The sequence below is a fragment of the Diadema setosum genome, chromosome 14 (assembly GCF_964275005.1).
Source record: "Diadema setosum chromosome 14, eeDiaSeto1, whole genome shotgun sequence".
NCBI lineage: Eukaryota > Metazoa > Echinodermata > Echinoidea > Diadematoida > Diadematidae > Diadema > Diadema setosum.
Genome location: NC_092698.1, coordinates 28,784,426 through 28,803,425, shown reverse-complemented (window position 1 = coordinate 28,803,425; position 19,000 = coordinate 28,784,426). Strand labels below are relative to the sequence as shown.

The 19,000-nt window shown below is 39.8% G+C and overlaps 1 protein-coding gene across 1 annotated transcript in view; it reads left to right on the top strand.

Moving 5' to 3' along the window:
* LOC140238266 (uncharacterized) overlaps positions 1–14,835 on the top strand; it is a 54,424-nt gene extending 39,589 nt beyond the window's left edge. The window contains exons 8-20 of the mRNA XM_072318202.1: positions 195–340; positions 965–1,184; positions 1,710–1,835; positions 2,563–2,638; positions 2,936–3,123; positions 3,551–3,724; positions 4,580–5,065; positions 5,696–5,806; positions 6,402–6,530; positions 6,848–8,317; positions 13,308–13,469; positions 13,746–13,829; positions 14,435–14,835. Of these exons, the coding sequence (XP_072174303.1) occupies positions 195–340; positions 965–1,184; positions 1,710–1,835; positions 2,563–2,638; positions 2,936–3,123; positions 3,551–3,724; positions 4,580–5,065; positions 5,696–5,806; positions 6,402–6,530; positions 6,848–8,317; positions 13,308–13,469; positions 13,746–13,829; positions 14,435–14,645 (3,583 nt within the window). The 3' untranslated portion in view covers positions 14,646–14,835. The remainder of the gene's footprint in view (positions 1–194; positions 341–964; positions 1,185–1,709; positions 1,836–2,562; positions 2,639–2,935; positions 3,124–3,550; positions 3,725–4,579; positions 5,066–5,695; positions 5,807–6,401; positions 6,531–6,847; positions 8,318–13,307; positions 13,470–13,745; positions 13,830–14,434) is intronic.
* The last annotated feature ends 4,165 nt before the right edge of the window (positions 14,836–19,000 follow it).

Genomic DNA, 19,000 nt, shown 5'->3' with positions numbered 1-19,000 from the left:
CGATATTTGAATATTTGTTACTGTCTTTTCCAAAATTGTAATTGTATTCATTTACCTGTTTTTCTCTGATCCTCGTATGTTAATTTATCTTGCTCCTTTCTCTACTTACAAAGCACATAGGGATAGCATCTGTGACAATATGTGCTATGGAAATGTAGTTTATCATTATGTGTATGGTTATTGTTGTCGCACAGGGTCCATGTGGTGTTTGGCAAAGTGCTTCAAGGCAGTGATGTGGTCAGCCAGATTGAGAACCAGAGAACGGACGGCAAGAACAGACCGCTGGCCGATGTGCGGATCTCAAATTGCGGAGAACTCATTCTGAAACTGAAATCAAAAGGTATAGATAGCTTTAGTGCCACCATACCATCCCATTGCTACATAAGTTTTAGTGTAAGAGAATCATTCAAATATAAGTGCAGCCCATGAGCTCTGTTAGTTCTTTGTGTGTGTGTGTGTGTGTGTGTGTGTGTGTGTGTGTGTGCTTATTAGAGCAGGAAACATTTCCCTCTCCTTTTCCTTGAACTGGTGCTTCTGATTAAACTCTACCACATTATAATGTTACAAGAGCGATGATGGAGAGTCGACTTTTGCTGTTCAAAAGATTTTTTGTTTTTCTCATTCTTATCCAATGTAAATGTGTAGGTTACAGGCCTCTGTGGTGCTGCTGTATGTAGTAAGTTTGAAAACTCTCTGCTTAAATGTGGCCTTCATCCTTGTAGTATAATATGTGTACAATAGGCTCAGCATTTTTATCATGGTGCTCCCACAAATGGACGAAACACCCAGCACATGTAAAAGGCAATTTCCCTAACTCTTTACTTGCCAAACAGCCAATTTCTTCATGTGAATCAAGTGTAATGTCAGTTGGTTCATTTATGTCTTAAGTGAGAAAGTATCATTCGAGAACAATGCACAAGTGACAGTCTCAAGTAGTACAGTTTGTTTCTTTCAAACTACACAGAGCCCAAAAAGAAGAAGGTGGTGGCGCCCTCCTCGGGCTCTGACTCAAAATCGTCGGATGAGCCGACCGAGTCGGACAGTTCGTCCTCCACCACCACGGACTCGTCGGAGACGGACAGCGAGGAGGAGCGGAGGAAGCGGAAGAAGTACCGGCGCAAGCTGCGGGAGGCCAAGCGCCGGAAGAAGGAGAAACAGAAGAGAAAAAAGGCCAAGAAGAAGAAGTATGATTCTTTCTCTTCCTTCTCCAAGTGGCACTTGTTTCTTTTGCTATATTCAAGACTTTGATTGTTTGAATGGTCAATTCTTTTCGTAGTTTTCTTTGTGATGTGCTGCTGTCAACGTAGGGACCTCTGCAACTGTTAGATTTTGTAATTGTTCTATGGCTGAGTTTTAAGTGCCCAAAGGCGATTAATTACAGCATTTAGTGATTTGACTGCATTTCTTGCGGCTGTCATAACATAACATTCCGTTTCCAGGTTCACCCATGTTACAATTTGGTTTCCAGCTTACAAGCATTCTATGCAAACTCTGTGAACTTTTTGTTGATGTGTTGCAAGTTCACATTTCACATAAAATTGAAAAGTATGACTCCCTTTTATTTGAACAGGTTTCTTCTTTTGAGTTCCAGCCTTGTTTGTGAGAGTTTAAGATTTCTCAAATTTCGAGCAATGTCAGTATCATCCCTTGTTTTTTCTCCCTCTCTCTCCTGTTCCGCCTCTTTCGCGTTTCTGTCACATAACATCCAGAGAAGAGGAGGTTGTGTGGGAAACCAAGGAAATCAAGAGTGAAATATCCCACGTGAAGATCAATCCCGACGAGATTCCTGAGATTCCAGCAAACCGCTTCCTCATGAGAGCTCTGCCCAAAAAGGAGTAAGTAGAGTGGATGCAGTGGTGACTCATAAGCCACAACCTGAGTCCAAGTTCTGTACATCAGATATTCTAGCCATCACTATACAGTGTTGTTTATGTATTTTATGCCAGACAAACCGTATGTATACTAGCATGTACTAGACTGAGTACTGCCATGCCCAATAAAATTGATGAAGTGTCCACTGTGAATATAACCAAAATGAAACAGTTTTTTTTTTTTCATTGAACTGAATCATGTTAAAGAAAAAATGCTCAGAGATAAGTTTTGCAAGGTGTGTTGTAACAGTGCTATGTAGCGTGGTGAACAAGGGTCATCAAAATGTCATCTTTGTCATTTCAGTGTTACCTTTTTTTTTGTGTTTCTGAACAAAAAACTAACAATTTCACTTGTCTTCTCCCTTTATTTCATGGGTGAGTTAAGCTATTTTTGTGTGTTGGAAGATTAAAGATCAGGGTTATATTGTTAAGGTCAATACAGAGTGCAATTAAGTATGTATCATAGGTGTGTATGTTTGTGTGTGGCACATACTTGATAGTAATCAGCTTGAACTTCTTTTAGTGACCTGACCTTTCAGATTTAAGCCTCAAACTCTTGAGAAAGGTGCCCGTATTTTATTATTAGCTTAGTTTTCATGTTCATGGTTTAGATTAAATAAATAGTACATGTCTGTACTGATATCTTTTTTTTCTTTACCATTATCTCCTTTCATTTTTGATGATACTCCAGGGATAACCCTCCTCAGTATCAGAGTCAGAGACCGCTTTCCATTTCTGGTCGCAAGATTAAAGGGAGAGGTCAAGTGGTGAGTCTACTTATATGTCTTGCACAATTTCATTGGCTGGCTGGGTTTCTCTCTGCTGTTCCATGGTTCATACACATTTTATGTATATCAGTATACTAGATGATACAGCTGCACCCAGAACATGCAGTAGTGATCATCTATGATTTCTCTTTTGGCTATGGATAATTTCTGCTTCAAAGTGTAAACTCTAGATTGCTTCAGAGCCATTCTTACGATGATTCTCACACTGGTTTCCTTGTTGCAGTTCAGACTTTACTAAACCATGCTCTGTGCGATGTTCGTCGTTTTGTTTTGCAGCGTTATCGCATGGGCAATAGCTCCCACTTTTCCCGCAGCCCCACCCCGCCCCATTGGCGTGCAGAGATCCGCAACCGGAACCGCAACAAGGCCTTGGATGACCAGCAGCGCTCCAAGTGGGAGCAGGGTCAGGGGGATTCCCCTGCTCGCTGGGAGAGGGGTGTGGCATTGAAGGAGGACAAGTCTAGGTGAGGCACCAGATTCACCAACATTTCCTTGAAAGCTTCCATACAGTGCGGAATGTTAGGAGACACTGCAGTCTGCACAATTAGAGTCGGGATGGATTATGTGGCAAGTCAGTTTGTAAAATGCTGCTATCAATGTTACTTTTCATTGACCAGCAGGAAACGTGAGATGGGACTGCTAAAGTTGAAGGAAGTAACATGAAAATATAACCAATGCACGTACCTTGATGTAGATGAGCAAGAAGTGTGCATAAATTTCAGCATGAGTTTAGTTATTGTCGTACAGGATATGGTATGGATTTCTAGTAACGTGGTGTGTAAAATGATTTTAACGATTCTTTCAGGAAGTAGGCGCAATATATCTATATAGTGGGGCGATGGAATGTGGTGGTTTACAAGCCGAGGAATCTTTGTTTAAAACCTGTCTCAGCAGAAGAGGACGTCGGGACAGAGAGGGGGACAAGAACCGGAAGCACGGTAGAGACAGGAGAGGGAGACTGGAGAGCGAGGAGGAGGAGGAGGAGTCCGAGATGGAGGAAGGGGAGGTGGTGTCACAGGACTCCAGGGAGTCCAGGAGGAAGAAACCCAGAGACAAGAAGCAGAGGTGAGATGATCTACCCATAGTGGATGGGCGGAGTTGATGATGTCCATTAACCCTTTCTGTTCCAGGGGCTTTGATTCTATGGGGTTTTCTGTGCCAATTGACATTCCAGAGCACACCAAGGGTTAAGCATAGCAAAAGTAATGGCAAGTTCGTTGTGTATAACTTGTGTGTCGCTTGTTTTGATTTTAGCCAAGAGTCGTATGTCATGCATACTTTATAAGCTGTTATTTTCGCAAATAAGGAGGTCACGGACATTTTGATGAGATGTTGTTTTCGCAAATTGACGCCAAGGCTATCGTGGTGACATTTTTCCGTGTGTTGTTAAATTCGCAGTCCCCAACAGTCCAGTAATTCAACTTTTGGTGGGAACGTGTGACTTGTTGAATGATGAAGACTATTGCTACTGTTTGATGGCTCAATGAGATACCTGACAATATCTTTGATCATTGAATGTCGTAACATGGATTAACATCAGCTGAAATCATCTACAGTGGGACTTGTATATGGCACAATGATGTTGCAAATGTATCAGTGACACCAGGAAAGCAAAAATACCAGTGAAATATGATATAGTACTTATCAATATGTAACTAGATTATTAATGTTAATCATTGATTCAGTTCTTTTTATCGTTGTCTGTCACAGACAATAAAAAGGTAGATTTGTGTGATGAGAAATATCTAGTATGAGGCATGATTGATTGTTTTGTGTTGTGAATTAATGTATGAGGTATCATTGCATTCTTGTGATAATGCTATGATTGAATATATTTTAGAGATCAAGGGTATTTTTCCCTCAGGACGGTTATATTGTAGGTTGTAAGAGACAGTTTCTATATTCTTCGTCTTTATGCAGGTCACATAGCAAACACAGAAGTAGGAGAGATGAACATCATAAGAAGCCTTCCAGAAGACGCAGCTCACGATACAGCGAGGAAAGTGATGATGATTCCCGCTCCCGTTCCCGCTCCCATTCCCATTCCCGCTTCCGCTCCCATTCCCGTTCTCGTTCTCACTCGCCCTCCCACTCTCATTCGCGCTCAAAGTTCCAGCGGCGATCTCGCTCTCATTCACACTCGTATTCCCGATCCCGGTCCCGGTCCCAGTCGCGATCCCGTTCCCGATCTCGATCCCGATCAAGTTCCCGGTCCCACTCAAGGTCACGTTCCCGCTCACGATCTCTGGACTTGCGTGACAAGCTCAGGAGGAAGAGGAGTGGCTGGAGGAGTCGTGAGAGATCTCCACCGTCAAGATTTGACAGGAACTCTCGTTCTGAGAGGCAAAGTTCATCGAGTAGGGTCATCACCAGTGCAACCATCCGGGATGACTTCCAGAAAGCAAGGTATGTCGTGATGCCACAGTGAGGTTCACATGAACCCTGTATTTCACCATTGAGCCTTTTTTAGCCATTACTATGGCACCACTCCTCCAATGGCAGATATACTTTGAGACTCATGATACGTGACATTACTTGACTGCAGTATGAGATATTTCCCAACAGGCAAATGAGTAAAACTGGGCTGCGGGAGGAAAACCTGAGGGATTTAGTCATGCGTATGATACATCTGCCAAGATCTAAAGGCATGGCACTGACTGTATGTGTGCCAATTGTGATAAAACAAACATATGGCATGCCAAATAGATGGGGGCACTGTAGGTCACAAAACAATTGGTTCTATGTTCACAGCGATTGATGTTTGTGTGTATGGATAGGAGAAATGATGTCACAGTTTGTGTGTTTTTGTAACATCATTGAGTTCATTTTTATTAGGTTTTGTCTTTTAGATTACAATATCAATAATGATATTTTGTAATAGGGAAATTCTTCACATACTTTGCCGGAATAGTATTTGTTGAGATTGTGAATGTTACATACTGTTTACTACTTTGCAAATTCAAGTGTCTATTATAATTAAGTGTGGATGGCAGACTATGAAAGCATTCCGCATCTCCTCTCCCCCTCGTCTGGTAGCAAATCAAAGGATGAGGACTCCTCAGATGACAGCCCTCCTCCAACCCACTGGAAGCCGGGTCAAAAGCCACTCAAGGTCAGGCCCTCTTTCACCAGTCTTGATATCATGAGGTGAGTTCTAGAATTGCTTGCTGTTGATGACCTTCTTCTTGTTGCCGTTGTTTATGAATGGCCCCTGGCTTGTGATATCCCATTCCATGACAATTTCTTATGGTTTGAATAGGTCTTCACATCACAAATTCTGAATTTGTTTGCTCTAAATGTGTATCAAATGTTTAATCATTTATTTTTTGTTTGTTTGTTTGTTTTTGCACCCACTAATCCCCCCCCCCAAAAAAAAAGTAACTTCTTATTGTGTATTGTCAACTGAAATAGGCATAACAATATGTAATGGTATGCACCCTTGCCATAAGCCAGGTGCACTAGCACACAATAGCAAGATGGATTAATATGATACAGTTCCACACCTTTTCTTGCAATACTCTTATACATTGTTTGTGATCTCTAAGTAGTCGAGAAAGTGTTTTGAATGTGTGCCTATATTTTTATGTGCATCTGAATGTAACTTTGTCATAGAGTACAATGTGACCTTGCATTTTTGCAAGCATAATGGACAGACCTATTGAATCTTACTGAGGTTTCTGTTTTTTCAGAAGTAAAACAAGGTAGCTGGATTTTTTCTTTGTTGTACTTTTGCTCCCTGCAGCCAAGCAAGGAAGGCAATCGAGCTGTCAGGGCGTGCCAAGCTTGTCAAGAAGCCATCTCCTCCGGCTCAATTTCACAAGAAGTCACCATCGCCTCCACCACAAACTTCTGTCTCATCAAAGAATTCAAGGTATCATATCCTAAGTTCCGTCTCGATATACTATATGAAAGCCCTTGTTTCTGTCTAATGCAGTGAAGTTGTTTGCAATTCAGGACTGCGATTGTGACCCCTGTTTCATTGCCCTGTATAGGCAGGACAAGTGTTTTTGTGAAGTTGCTAGTTTAGATAAAAAGGTAACTCTGTTAACAAATGTAGTGTTATATAGATTTGAATTATACATTATATGTTTGTATAAGTTACAACCCCTCTGCCAGAAATAAGATTTTCCACCTCCTTTCAGTATTGTTGGTAATCAATTTCTTATTTTTTCCTGCTTGTTTGGATAGGTATGAAAGAGATAGTATGCAAGGGGAGACGGTCCCACAAAACAGCAGGTCTGAGTACTCTTCCTCCAGACCCCGGCAATCGAGTACCTCATCCACCAACCCCATCTTGACAAGAAAGCACTCGTTGAGTCCCCTGCACAAGAGCAAGGAAGCTGACTACCAGAAGCAGGGCCGCCGGGACGAGATGGAGACACGGTCACATCGCCGTCACTCATCGAGAGATTCTTCATCATCCTCTTCGTCTGAGAGCAGGAGGAAGGGAAGAGCTTCCAGTTCACAATCCTCATCTGAGTCAGAATCAGAGGATGACAGGAGAGCTCAGGCAGAGCGGCAGAAGCCAGAAACTAAGAAGACATCCAAGCCTGTCGTCAAGGAGACCTTCAAGTGGAACCCTCCATCTGAGGATGAGGATGGCAGTCCGTTTGTGGAGGCAGACCAAAATGAGAGGGAGGCTCAAGGACGAAAGATGCTCCCTGAAGAGGAGCAGAGCACCAAGCACTCCGATGATGATGAGGCAGGTGATGAGGGCAAGGAGAGAGAAAGCGATGAGGGCTCACTCAACGAGAGACTGCACATGTTGACCAGCCACAATGAAAAAATCCTGGAGTTTGTCTCAAATGGCAGTGCAGCAGAGAGTGACAGGAAGAAGGAAGAAACTGCAGATGGTGACTCCTCCAAGCGTGCTCAGAGTGCAAATACAAAGCAAGATGACAAGATGGAATCCAAGGTGATCAAGTCTCCATCATCCTCCTCTTCATCATCATCATCCAGCTCGGAGGATGACAACAGCAGCAGCTCTGGAAGCAGCAGTTCAGAAGAGGAGGAAGAAAATGATGACACTGCCAGAGCACCTAATGGTGCAGCCACAGAAAATGGTCAGTCCAGGGAATCAGCTGCAGCAGAAGGAGGGAGGGCTGATCAGAGCAAGCTGAATGATTCCAACAGGCCGGAAAAGGAGCAGCTACCAAGCAAAGGGCCAACTGACAGTCAAGATGCCATGGTAGTTGCTTCCCAGCACAGTGTACCGCCTCCAATAAATACCACCAAATCTCCAAGGAATGCTGTGAACTCTCCTAGAAAAGATGCCAGCTCTCCTGCAAATGCCAGAACACCACCCGGAAAGCACAGTCTATCCCACGAATCGGCCAACAAGTATACCGGCGCTTCTCCAGGTGGCAAGAGCAGGTCTTCTGCAAACGCTCCAAGTAAGTCTCCTATTCCTAGCAATGTGAAGAGCACCGGCAGGGCCAGTGCCAGAAACGGGAGCCTGAAGAGGGGTGAGAGCCGCAGCCCAAGTAGAAGTAGTGACGAAGATTCTCGGTCTGAACGATCCAGATCAAGAAGTGTTTCGAGCAGCAGCAGCAGAAGTCGAAGTCGAAGTCGCAGCAGGAGCAGTAGTAGTGACTCTCGTCGCCGTGACTACCATCGTAGACAACGCACCCCATCGCGAAGCAGATCCCCGAAGCACAGGTTAGTGAAAGTTCACTTTGCTTAGTTTACATGCAATATTTCATATTTCATGCAATTTCCCCTGGGGAAAAAAAAAAGAAGAGTGCTTTTAAGAATACCAAATTCCATGTAGAAATGTACCAATTAGAGTTTATGTGGCAATGATGTGTCCTGATATTGGCACCTGAATAGAGACACTCAAATGTAATAGATTATTCTGAGATAAGCAAAGAGCCCTGTCTCAGATAATCTGTAGCAGTGCTTTATGTGTGGAAGTGTGCCTTCTGACCGAGAGACAGAATGTCATGTCATTTTTTTAAATTCTATATTGTTTGTTTAAATTTGCTTTATTGGTTGTTGTTGTAAGAGGGGGCAGGGGAGATAGACTATACATGTGATTCAGAGATTGTTGTGTTGTGGTAATAATTACTTTGGATCAACCATACATATTCCGAGTTCAGTTTGTGGTTGCCATACAGTTTTTCTAATGTATTCGCCATTTAGGAATCCATGCACTGTCACCAAGTGTGGAGTTGAAGTTTATTTTTTGAATTGTCTGACGAGAACTTTTAGCTTTTGATGACCATGAAAACATCCAACCCTGAGAAGATCATTTTGAAAGTGGGCAGAAGGGCAAAAAGCTCCAAGACTAAGGGGATGTTTTGGGGAAAAATTTAACAAATGTCCAGGATGAAAGTAAGGGTAAAGTGTGAGGTGAAATATGCATTGACTCTGTATGCAATAACTCAAGTAGTAATCAATGTTTTGTCAGAGTTAAGACCAAAATATGGAATCCACGTAAACACTTTAAGAAAATTTGATATGAGATCTATCTGACTTTGCACACAATAGAAATGTGAAAGGGCAATGAAATAACTATGATTATATCCAGGATATATTGGTATCCTGTCTTAAACATGCAGAATAAATGTACTCTGGATAAATGTGTCTATCAAAGTTGAGTTTCCATGTGTTGCAGGGCAATTATAGGCTCAAGATACTGGTTGTTAGGAAAGGGAAAATCAATAGAGTATGCATACACATGTCAGATACATCAATCAAATGTTATTTCGTGTTTCAGAACCTTCTATTTTACATGTGTTCACACTTTCTTTGGAAAGCTTTTCTGCGAGTCGGTGCATTGTTGCAACTTTGCTTAACCATGCTTCTTCACAACTGTTCATTTTTGTGAAATGCGTCATTTTTCTTTTTAATCTCCTCATTGTATCCCCCTTTCCACATGTTCCCCTTGGCTGCTCTTACATCATCTCTGAGGTAATATGAGTATTCAAATATTTTAAGGCATGTATGCTTGTTTACAAATCAAGATCTTGACATGTGAGTATATTGAATAGAAATGTTGGTCTTCATCTATATATCCATTATCTCCTTTTATTGGATTTCAGATATGCAAATAAATGTATTTGCCATTTTGTCGGCAAACTGACATATTAAAACGTGAAGCTTTCTTTCAGGTAAAAGGCGGTGACCGAGTGGCATATAGGTTTATGTGACAGGACATTTCCAATTGTGCCAATCTTATATCCTCAGTGGTATTTTGAGAGCAGTGATTTGATTCTTGTGCAAAATTACATGCAAATATGGTAATACCCCCCCCCCCTTGTGTTTCACAAACTTTGACCAGAGTAATATAGAGTATGTGAAAATTTGCTTAATAATTGCATTTATAAGACAAGACACATCCATATTAAACAGATTTTAGAAGGGTCATGTCAACTTGTGTGACACTTAAAAGATGTAATGAAAATGAACTATGTGCCACTTAATTCTTTGTGTGCCATGTTCACACTCCTGACTCAGTCGATGGCTAGCCAAGTTTACAAATTTTGTTCAAACGCAAAACTGCGCTCAAACCGATTAAGAAATTGCAATATGCCACCGTCCATGGAAAGTGTCAGGGCTATAGCTTGTCATAAAATTTACATCAAAGTAGAGCTTGCAATCTGTCTGCAACTTTGTTGCCGGCATTTCTAGCATCAACGCTGCCATAATAAGTTATGTGCTGTCCAAAAGCGCTTGTGCATTACATTCTCAGAATAATGTGGCACACAGGGGTTTACACCCGGGCACACAAAGACTTAATGTGATGATTTGATACATCACTCTTGTTATATGACATTGCTATGATTACAAAGACATTTTGGTTTGAGTAATATTTATTATTTCCACAAGTTGTAAGTAGCTATAAAAGCTGGCCAATGTTGGTTGAGGAGGCAATTGTCAGCTTGTATACAGCTCATATGTATTTAGTGAAATGTGCTAATTGCTCTTTACTATTTCATGTCTCAAAATTGCTTGACAACCTTCAGTCAGTATGAGTGTCAAAGTATTATTAACAACTTGTCAGCTACAGTCAAGAAACCAGTACGTAGAATTGGGGGTCATTCATTCATTCTGTAAATCTTTTCTTTATTTTGTATGTTTGCATGTCTCTCGTTTTCTCATCTGATATGAATATCTGTCAGAATCATAAGGGTGTAAAATTTGGGTTGACTGGTTTCTCATAAAACATGAAACACTATAAGCTTATTAAAGGTAAATGTCATCCCAAAGGTCATGGATCCCAAGGAGTGAAAGTATATACCAACAAATTACCTGCTGTACAATTTGATTTGTAGGGTATTTTTAATTCAATTTGCATATCAGCTCTCTTGTGGAAACTAATGTGCAGGATATTGCCATGAGTTCCTTCATATGAAGAAGAAGAAGAAACAGGGTTAGACAATCGGCACTGTATACCTGGGAATTGAACCTAACTCTGTATACTTGGTTGAAATTAATGTTATTTCTCCAAGAGGGAATTCTTAGTCAACAGGTATGATTTGTCTATGTTTAAGTGTATTTGAGTGCGAGAAAACAGATGATAATGGTCATTACATATGAATTACTGTATAAGCTGTTATTTTCGCGTAAAGATATTTTCATGAATGAGAATGTCACAGACATTTTTGCGAGATGTTGTTTTCGCGAACTGACACTGGGGCTATTGTAAGTGCACTGTCGCCCCGAGTGCATGGCAACCTTTTCGTATTTTATTAAATTTACGGTCCAACAGTGATTCACAAAATTCGCAAAAGTGAAGCCCTCGCGAAAATAACAGCTTATACAGTAGCTGGTCATAGCCCAGCAAATATAGGGTGTACCACCTTATTCTCCCAAGAGGGGGTGAATTCATCTCTCCATGATTAACAGTGATTTTTATCTGTACTCCATTATCATTCATCTCGATGAGTGTGGTGCATTGAGCAAATTCATCTAGTGTACGTGTGTGTAGTGTAAAAGCATAAACACAAGACATTTTATATTGTGAATTGTGTCATCAGAAAACATAGCCTTTACAGTTTTGAAATCTAAGAATTTTTTTTTTTTGTTGTTTTTTTTTTTTGTGGCTCAGATTCAAGAGTTACTTTGGAACATAAGTCTTTGATGCTCCATAAAAGTGCTCTTGTCCCATTGCCAAGATGAGCCATTATTTCTTGCATTGTAAATATCATTTTTATGCTGTTATGTCACAATGCTTATTTCTCATAATTTTAATAGAAGACCTGCTAGGCTTTGTCTTTTATGTCAGTACCAGTATATTCGTGGGAGCAAGTTCATCTGATATCATATGCTGCATAGTTAAATTTCAAACTTAAGTGAAAATCTGAAAGTATGATTGACATTATAAGCTAATTAAGCTTCAACAAATTTCTGTAATTTGTTTATATTAGACCTGCAAAGGTGATCCAAGGGACTAATCTGGTCAAATTGGATTTCATCTTATATAAACAAAACTAATTTTATCTTATCTTGTTTAATCTAATCTAATTGTATAATTTACAGATTCACTGTGATGTTTCGTCATGTCAATTTTCAGGTCTATAGCCAATGGTTATAATCATAGCAACCACCATTTGAAATTACATGACTGTACAGTACTTATTGGAATGATGGAAGGGGGCATGTATGGTTACACTTTTTGTACTTAACTGTGGTCCCATATTTTATAGGTCTTTTAACTACATGTGTTGGTTCACATTGTTTGAGAGCACAAATGTGTTGAAACAGAAAACTTGGAGATTGAGCAGATTTACTCGATTTATTTTGTATGTCCATTTAGCACAAAGTTTAGGATTTAGTCCCCCCCCCCCCCCCCCCTTATTCCTCTGGAGGTAGCAAACAGGTTCTCGCTAAGTTTGATCCACGGATGACATGCAGATTTTTACTGCCTGAATATGAGAAACTTTTCAAGGTCAAAGTCACATCCCGACTGTTGATTTATTGCAGCTCTGAAGGCTCCCTGTCTGCTTGTTATTGTAAAAGTGGAGGATTTCTTGAGATGCATATTCTTTAGCTAACCTTGTCAGGCAAACAGTGCATGATTTGAATTTCACCTACTGGCAACACTTTACTGGTAAAAGTACACAGATGTAATGCAGGTCAAAACAAAGAACAAAATATTCATGTGTTTTCATTTTTATGCTGGTACATGTACCACAGAGCAGGAAATGCATGAAAATTTCCTCCATGTAAATTATGCCATGATAGCAGACCTCCATGCAAATTATATCATGATAACAGAAGCTCAACAGTCCTGTCTACACAGGTAACATGTATGTAGTGTGTGTGTCCATTACATTGAATGTACAGTCATGGGGGTATTGGTATTTATCACTGAGCATTTGTAAAACACTGTTATCACTCAGCAATACTGAAATATTTGATATCATCACAGAGTTTTGTCTTATTGGTACCAGCTGGTGTTATTGAACCTTAGCAGTGAGCAATCAGACGTGATGCTTCCTGTGATGGATCAGTGTATTCGTATTCCCGGGTCATTAGAAAGATGAACTAGTCGGGCTGAAACTATTACAAAGTTCTATTACAAAGTTGTCTCATCTAATCCTTTATCCTATTTTCCCCACCAAGTCTACGTGCCATTTGCAGGAGAACCATATAAAAGCTAATAATCTTTGTTTTCCTCCTCTCTGGTTTTTCTTTCCCACAGGTTTCGTTCACGTTCATGGACTCCGTCCTACTCTTCATACTCTTCCTCCAGCCGTTCCAGGTCACGCAGCAGATCGTTAGGCAGGCGGCGTCAGTATTCTCGTAGTCCGCGCTCACGGAGGCGTTCTCGGAGTGTGAGCTTGGATCAGCGTCGCAGGCGATCGTAAGACAAATATTCATGTTGGCTCATTCTTGTTTGTATCATTGAATTCATTTTCTGTTTAACATCAAGTGCATGTTTAAAAAAAAAGGTTGTTCATTTTTCTAATATTATGTGCTGTTGCAATAATGCCTATAGTACTTTATTTCCTTAATGTTACCAGTAGATTATTTCTAGAATTTTTTTTTTAATTTTTTTATTATTTTATAAGCATCTTGGCCCTTCACAATGTCAGGGGATATTCCTTCCTGTATTCCTTTCTTTGTTTCTGCTTTTCAGAAGGAGTCGGTCATCTTCGAGGTCCTATCGTGGGAAGGCATTGTCCAGAGGGCGCTACTCTCGATCGAGAAGCAGAGAAAGGCGGTAAGCAGGGAATTACAATTTAATGCATTTTTTTTTTTATTTGTGCTTTTATTTTCTTTTTTTCTTTCTCAAATTGTTCCTGAGCTCTCTTCCACACATTTAAGAAGTAAACCTGAATTTCACCTGAGGACCAACTATGCCAATGAGTTTGACAGAGGAGCAGTAGTTCTGTTAGTTATTGTGTGCATGGGAAAATGTTGCTGTCCAGACTGAGTGACAGTGCAAGCCCAGTGGTGTTCACACTGATCAAAGGTTGGAGGAGAGAACTACTTTCTGTTTCTGAAGTGACAGGACAGATAATGTCAAATGGCACAATGTAGTGGATGAATGAACAAGTGTCAAAAACAGATCTCATGCCATTTATGTTTTGGGCATTTTTCAAGTAGAGTATACTGAGAAGATAATACACAGAGTGCCCCAACAGGAATAGAGATCTAAGAGCTTCATCCAGAATGTTTCCATCATAACATCATACATGTTTTACTCAGTCAGGAACTAGTGTTAAAAAAATATTTGATGTGCAGCAAACTCTTCTGTGCAACTGGAAGCGGAAAAAAGGAGGGAAAAAAATGGTGATATAATTCTTTCTGCCTTCTTATTTTCAGATCAAGAGACAGAAGCAGGTCCTACCGTGGCCGACGGCAATCACGGAGCCCACGGCGTCGCTACGGCAGTCGCAGTCGTAGTCGCAGTCAAAGTCCCAGGCCTAGCCGTAGCCGGCACAGGTACAGGTCACGGTCTCGCTCGCAGTCCTTTGATGAGCGAGTTTATGGGAAGAGACGTCGATCGCGGAGCCGCTCAGTCCGCAGTCGATGACACTTCGTTGTTCTCCCGCAAAAGACTCTGTACTCACGGTCCATGTGAAATTCAGGAGAAATTCCTGCTTGATGTGTTTGTTCTGTCCATTTTGAAATAGGCGTTTGACGGACCAAAGGAGTGTTGTACCTTCTTATGTTGTCCAAGCCATATCATGTTTTGTACGTCTGTCCATCCATCCATCCATCTATCCATCTATCCATCCATCCAAATAAACTTACGTTTAACATGATAGCTTGAAGTCAATTCATCACAGCGAACTGAAACATTGTGCATGTTGGATAACACAAAAGTGAACTTGATGGGTTTTTGAAGGTCTAAATAAAAGTCAGGAGCCATTGTTGAAATCTGATATTGCTGTGGCATGTAGATTGAACATTTGATTGTTGCTGCAGTATGTTGTGTCAGAGTAACTTTTGGTTGACATATCAAATGGGTATGTTATTGGAGGAGGATAAAAAATGTGTACATTGCATGTAATATCTTCAGAATATTTCCGACATTTCACTCAAAGTAAAACAGTCATGAATCAGATCAGAATAGATATCAGTATTGGACTGAATAAACAACATGCAAGTTATATTTATGTGTTGTATGTCAGAAACAGAAAGTGAAATTCAATCAAATTTTGGTAGAATCATACTGACAGTTGTTTTCAGTGATCAATTATGTGGGAATTTATTTCTCATAGATGAACATAGAGCATATGGCATTTGGTAGAATCATACTGATTGGTATATTTGTATTCTGTGATCAGTTATGTGGGAATTTATTTCTCATAGGTGAAAAAAAGCATATGACAGCTTCTTTTAGAAGTAATTACTCCTGGAGTATAAGAGGTCAAGGTTGAAGGTCAGAGTTGAAAGTCAAAAGATCAGACACATCAAAGGGGTCAGAGGAGGCTAGAGGGGAGGGTAGAGCTATACCAGTCAGAGTTGTGATGTTTTAGATGTTTAGTTTTTAATTTCATTTGTTTTTGGTTATGTTTAGATTTTTTGCCGTTTTCATGAAAGCCGTGTAGTTTAGAAAGAACAAATGTATGATCAGCCTCACATAAGTCAACATACACAGGATCAGAAAAAAAAAATCTGTTTACTTATATGAATGTTGACTTTACCAAGACGTCTTACTGGCATTTACACAGAGTTAATTGTATCTTCAATGGTGGCTGATGAATGCATGGATCATTGTAAGATGATATGATCTTTGGAATGAACAGAAATGCAACTTCAGCCACAAGCCTAATTTATGAATTAATGCATTCACAGGCCAAAAGTTTGATCAGCTGTGAAACCCATATGTGTGAGAAGACATCGATCTAGGAAGGTTAGACTGAAATCAAATTTGATTTGAACAATGATTTACATTCATTTAAATGTGCTGCATTTCCCATGTTTGTTGGGGACATGGGTCGATAACGCAAAGACCTTGGAACATTTACGGACACGTTCCAGATTGTGAATTTCCAACTGCGTTTCCAATTCCATTTCTTTGCATTGAACTGGCATCAAACATGGTATCAAGGGGACATGGAACAAACAAAGGATTACCAGACAGCAACTCCATCAGGCAACAGTTGTATCAAGATGGCATCGATATTATATTGGATCCATTGTCCATTCGAGAGACATAGAAATTAAAATTCATACTGCCTACCAAAACTACATTGTAGAGTAGGAAGTATGGAGGGAAATGCAGCATGGTGTGTCATGGCTGTAGGTTAACACTGCAGAGAATTGAATCACACTGCTGATGATCGAGTGTAATATTTGTCATGTCTTTCGTTATTAGATATACAATTTGTAGAAGCAAAAATACTTGTTGACATAGACCTATGCGAGGCAGGTTATGCAGAATTTCCTCAGTTTGGACCAAGAAATTATGTCAACATATGCAAGTTGTTGACTTTTCAATGTAGCCTTACAAGAAGAATTTCATGAGTAAGAAGTCAGCACTTTGTGATTGCATCAACTTGTGCAATTTGCCAAATTTTGAGATGTCTACTTGTGCAAGGTTACTGTGTATGTAAGGTACTTGTTGTAGCACCTGAAATATTCTAATGCTAGAAGTGATACAAATCATTTGAGGTTTTTCCAGTTATACTATTTTAAAGAGTTCAGACTGTTGTTTGTTTGTTTTTTCCGCCATTAATGGAGACTGCTTGTTTCGGCCATAATTGAAGTACAATGTACCAGCTAGTTCCATCTTATACAATTCCTAGGAAAATTTGATGGCCATTTTCAATACATCCATTTCGTCAAACTCCCTTGCCACTGTATGCTATGTTCAAATACATATGTACATGCATCTCTAGGAAGATTGAGAAGTGTTTTTGCACAAATGTTACATGCATGCAAGTAAGCATGAAGAAAAGTCTGTATAAGAAACACACACAAGAAAAGAGAATTCTGTATATATTGCTATGTTCCACAATTTTATGCTTTTAGAACTCTTTGTTTGGAAGCATCCAGTTTGTGATTATGAAAAGTTCAAATTAGCTTTGAGTTACAAATAAAATTCAGCTTAAAATCCAAGTTGTAAATTCATTTGATTTGTGGAGGTAGAGATGAGTGTTTTTGTACATTAGCACATTGTTTTTGCGCTTTCACTCGTGCTAGTTGGGTGTCAAGTTATTTCACTATTAGAATGGGAGCTGTTGTCTAATATCCATGGGTGGTATTATCTGTGTTTGCTGATTTTAAGCATCATTAATTTTATAGAAATTGCAAGAAAACAGGAATGTATTCTCTTTTTTGCTTTAAGAAAGACTTGTTTCTTCCTTTGATTTCTGAGCACGTCACAGTTGTACAAGATGTACAATGTATATACAGTATCATGACCATGTGACAAATTCTGTTCTCTGAGTACTCTAGTGATGGAGATTGTAATGGGATGTCCCAGTTATTACACAGTCATCTTGAGGAATGCATCAACACTCCAAATACTTGTACAAAAAAAAAAAAGGAAGAAAAAAAAAAGTGAGTTCGTGGGGGTACATTTCCATGAGCACAATAGGACCTTGGCACCACAAGACTTCAAACAATATATGCCCCAGTGAAGTTCATAATAGGCGTTTTCACATCAGCCCGATGTTTCGAAATAGCACACTATTTTCTGACTTGGGAAATTAACCTGATCACGAAATAGCGCACTATTTGATAATGTGAATACAAATTAGCGCGCTAATAGATCCAGAAAATTTCTCGAGTCCAACACGGGAAATTTCCGAAATAGCAGGATAATTAATACGAACTAGCGCGCTATTTGATAATGTTTGGGCTAATGTGAATGGGAAATGAAATAGCGCGCTAATTTGCGATCGCGAAAAATGTCTCGAGCTTGGATTTTTATCGGGCTGATGTGAAAACGCCTGATAATACATTTATACTGTACTGCAAAACCAGAAACTTTCGCGGCATGAAACTTGCAAATTGAGCCAACAGCCATTTTTGTGGCGTGATATTTTTACGAATTGCCACTGGCATTCAGTGCATTGTGTACATAAACCTTTTGCATGCATTGTACTGTAATTTTGAGAATAATGGCTCCTCGCAAAATTTGTCAAAGTTTCATGGACATGAAACTTTTTGGTTTTACAGTAGTCCCACTGTTCACTGAATTGCTTCTGGAGAAATGGTGTTTTAACAATGATGTATGATTAAACCTACCTTTCTATTCAATATGGGAGTATGTCTGTATAAATTCTGAATTTGTGGTTTTTCTTTCGTGTTGTACTTTAATTTAGGATGGTAACTTTACAGGTGTACAAATAATTTTTTTTTTAATGAAAAAAGAGTGGAATCAAATTGGTTTAAATGTGTTGGAAAGTTACAGTTCTTATTTGAAGTGGATATCATGTGAAGTAGAATGATTTATAAGATGAGAATAATAAAACGTGAATCCTCTTTGCCTTCCAAGTATTATCGGACACATGTATTGAGTGCCATTGGTGCAGGCACACGACATCAGCCTATGCGTCCAGGTAATTGTACCAGACATTACCAGTACTGTACTCGGTGGCTCACTCTTTTGTTTCCCCTCTCTGTTCTGTCTTTGTCATTTCCTAATGCTTCAAGTTGTGACTGCATTTTTAGCACGTGTTCTACAGTTGGATTGGTTTTAATTCTCTGGTGAAGTGTGAAGTTCTTGATACCAATTTTCAAGATTGGTCTCATTATCCCGCTAAATAAATGTTCTCTTTCATAGTGTACATCAAAACCCTCTTGTGTGCAATTATTGTCTCTCTGTGTCCTTGGAGTCAACCTCATTTTAGTGAACCTGGTAGAAAGTAAAAAAAAAAAAAAAAAAAAAAAAAATGTGATACTGTTCAAATGTCAAGATTCTATCCGTGTGTC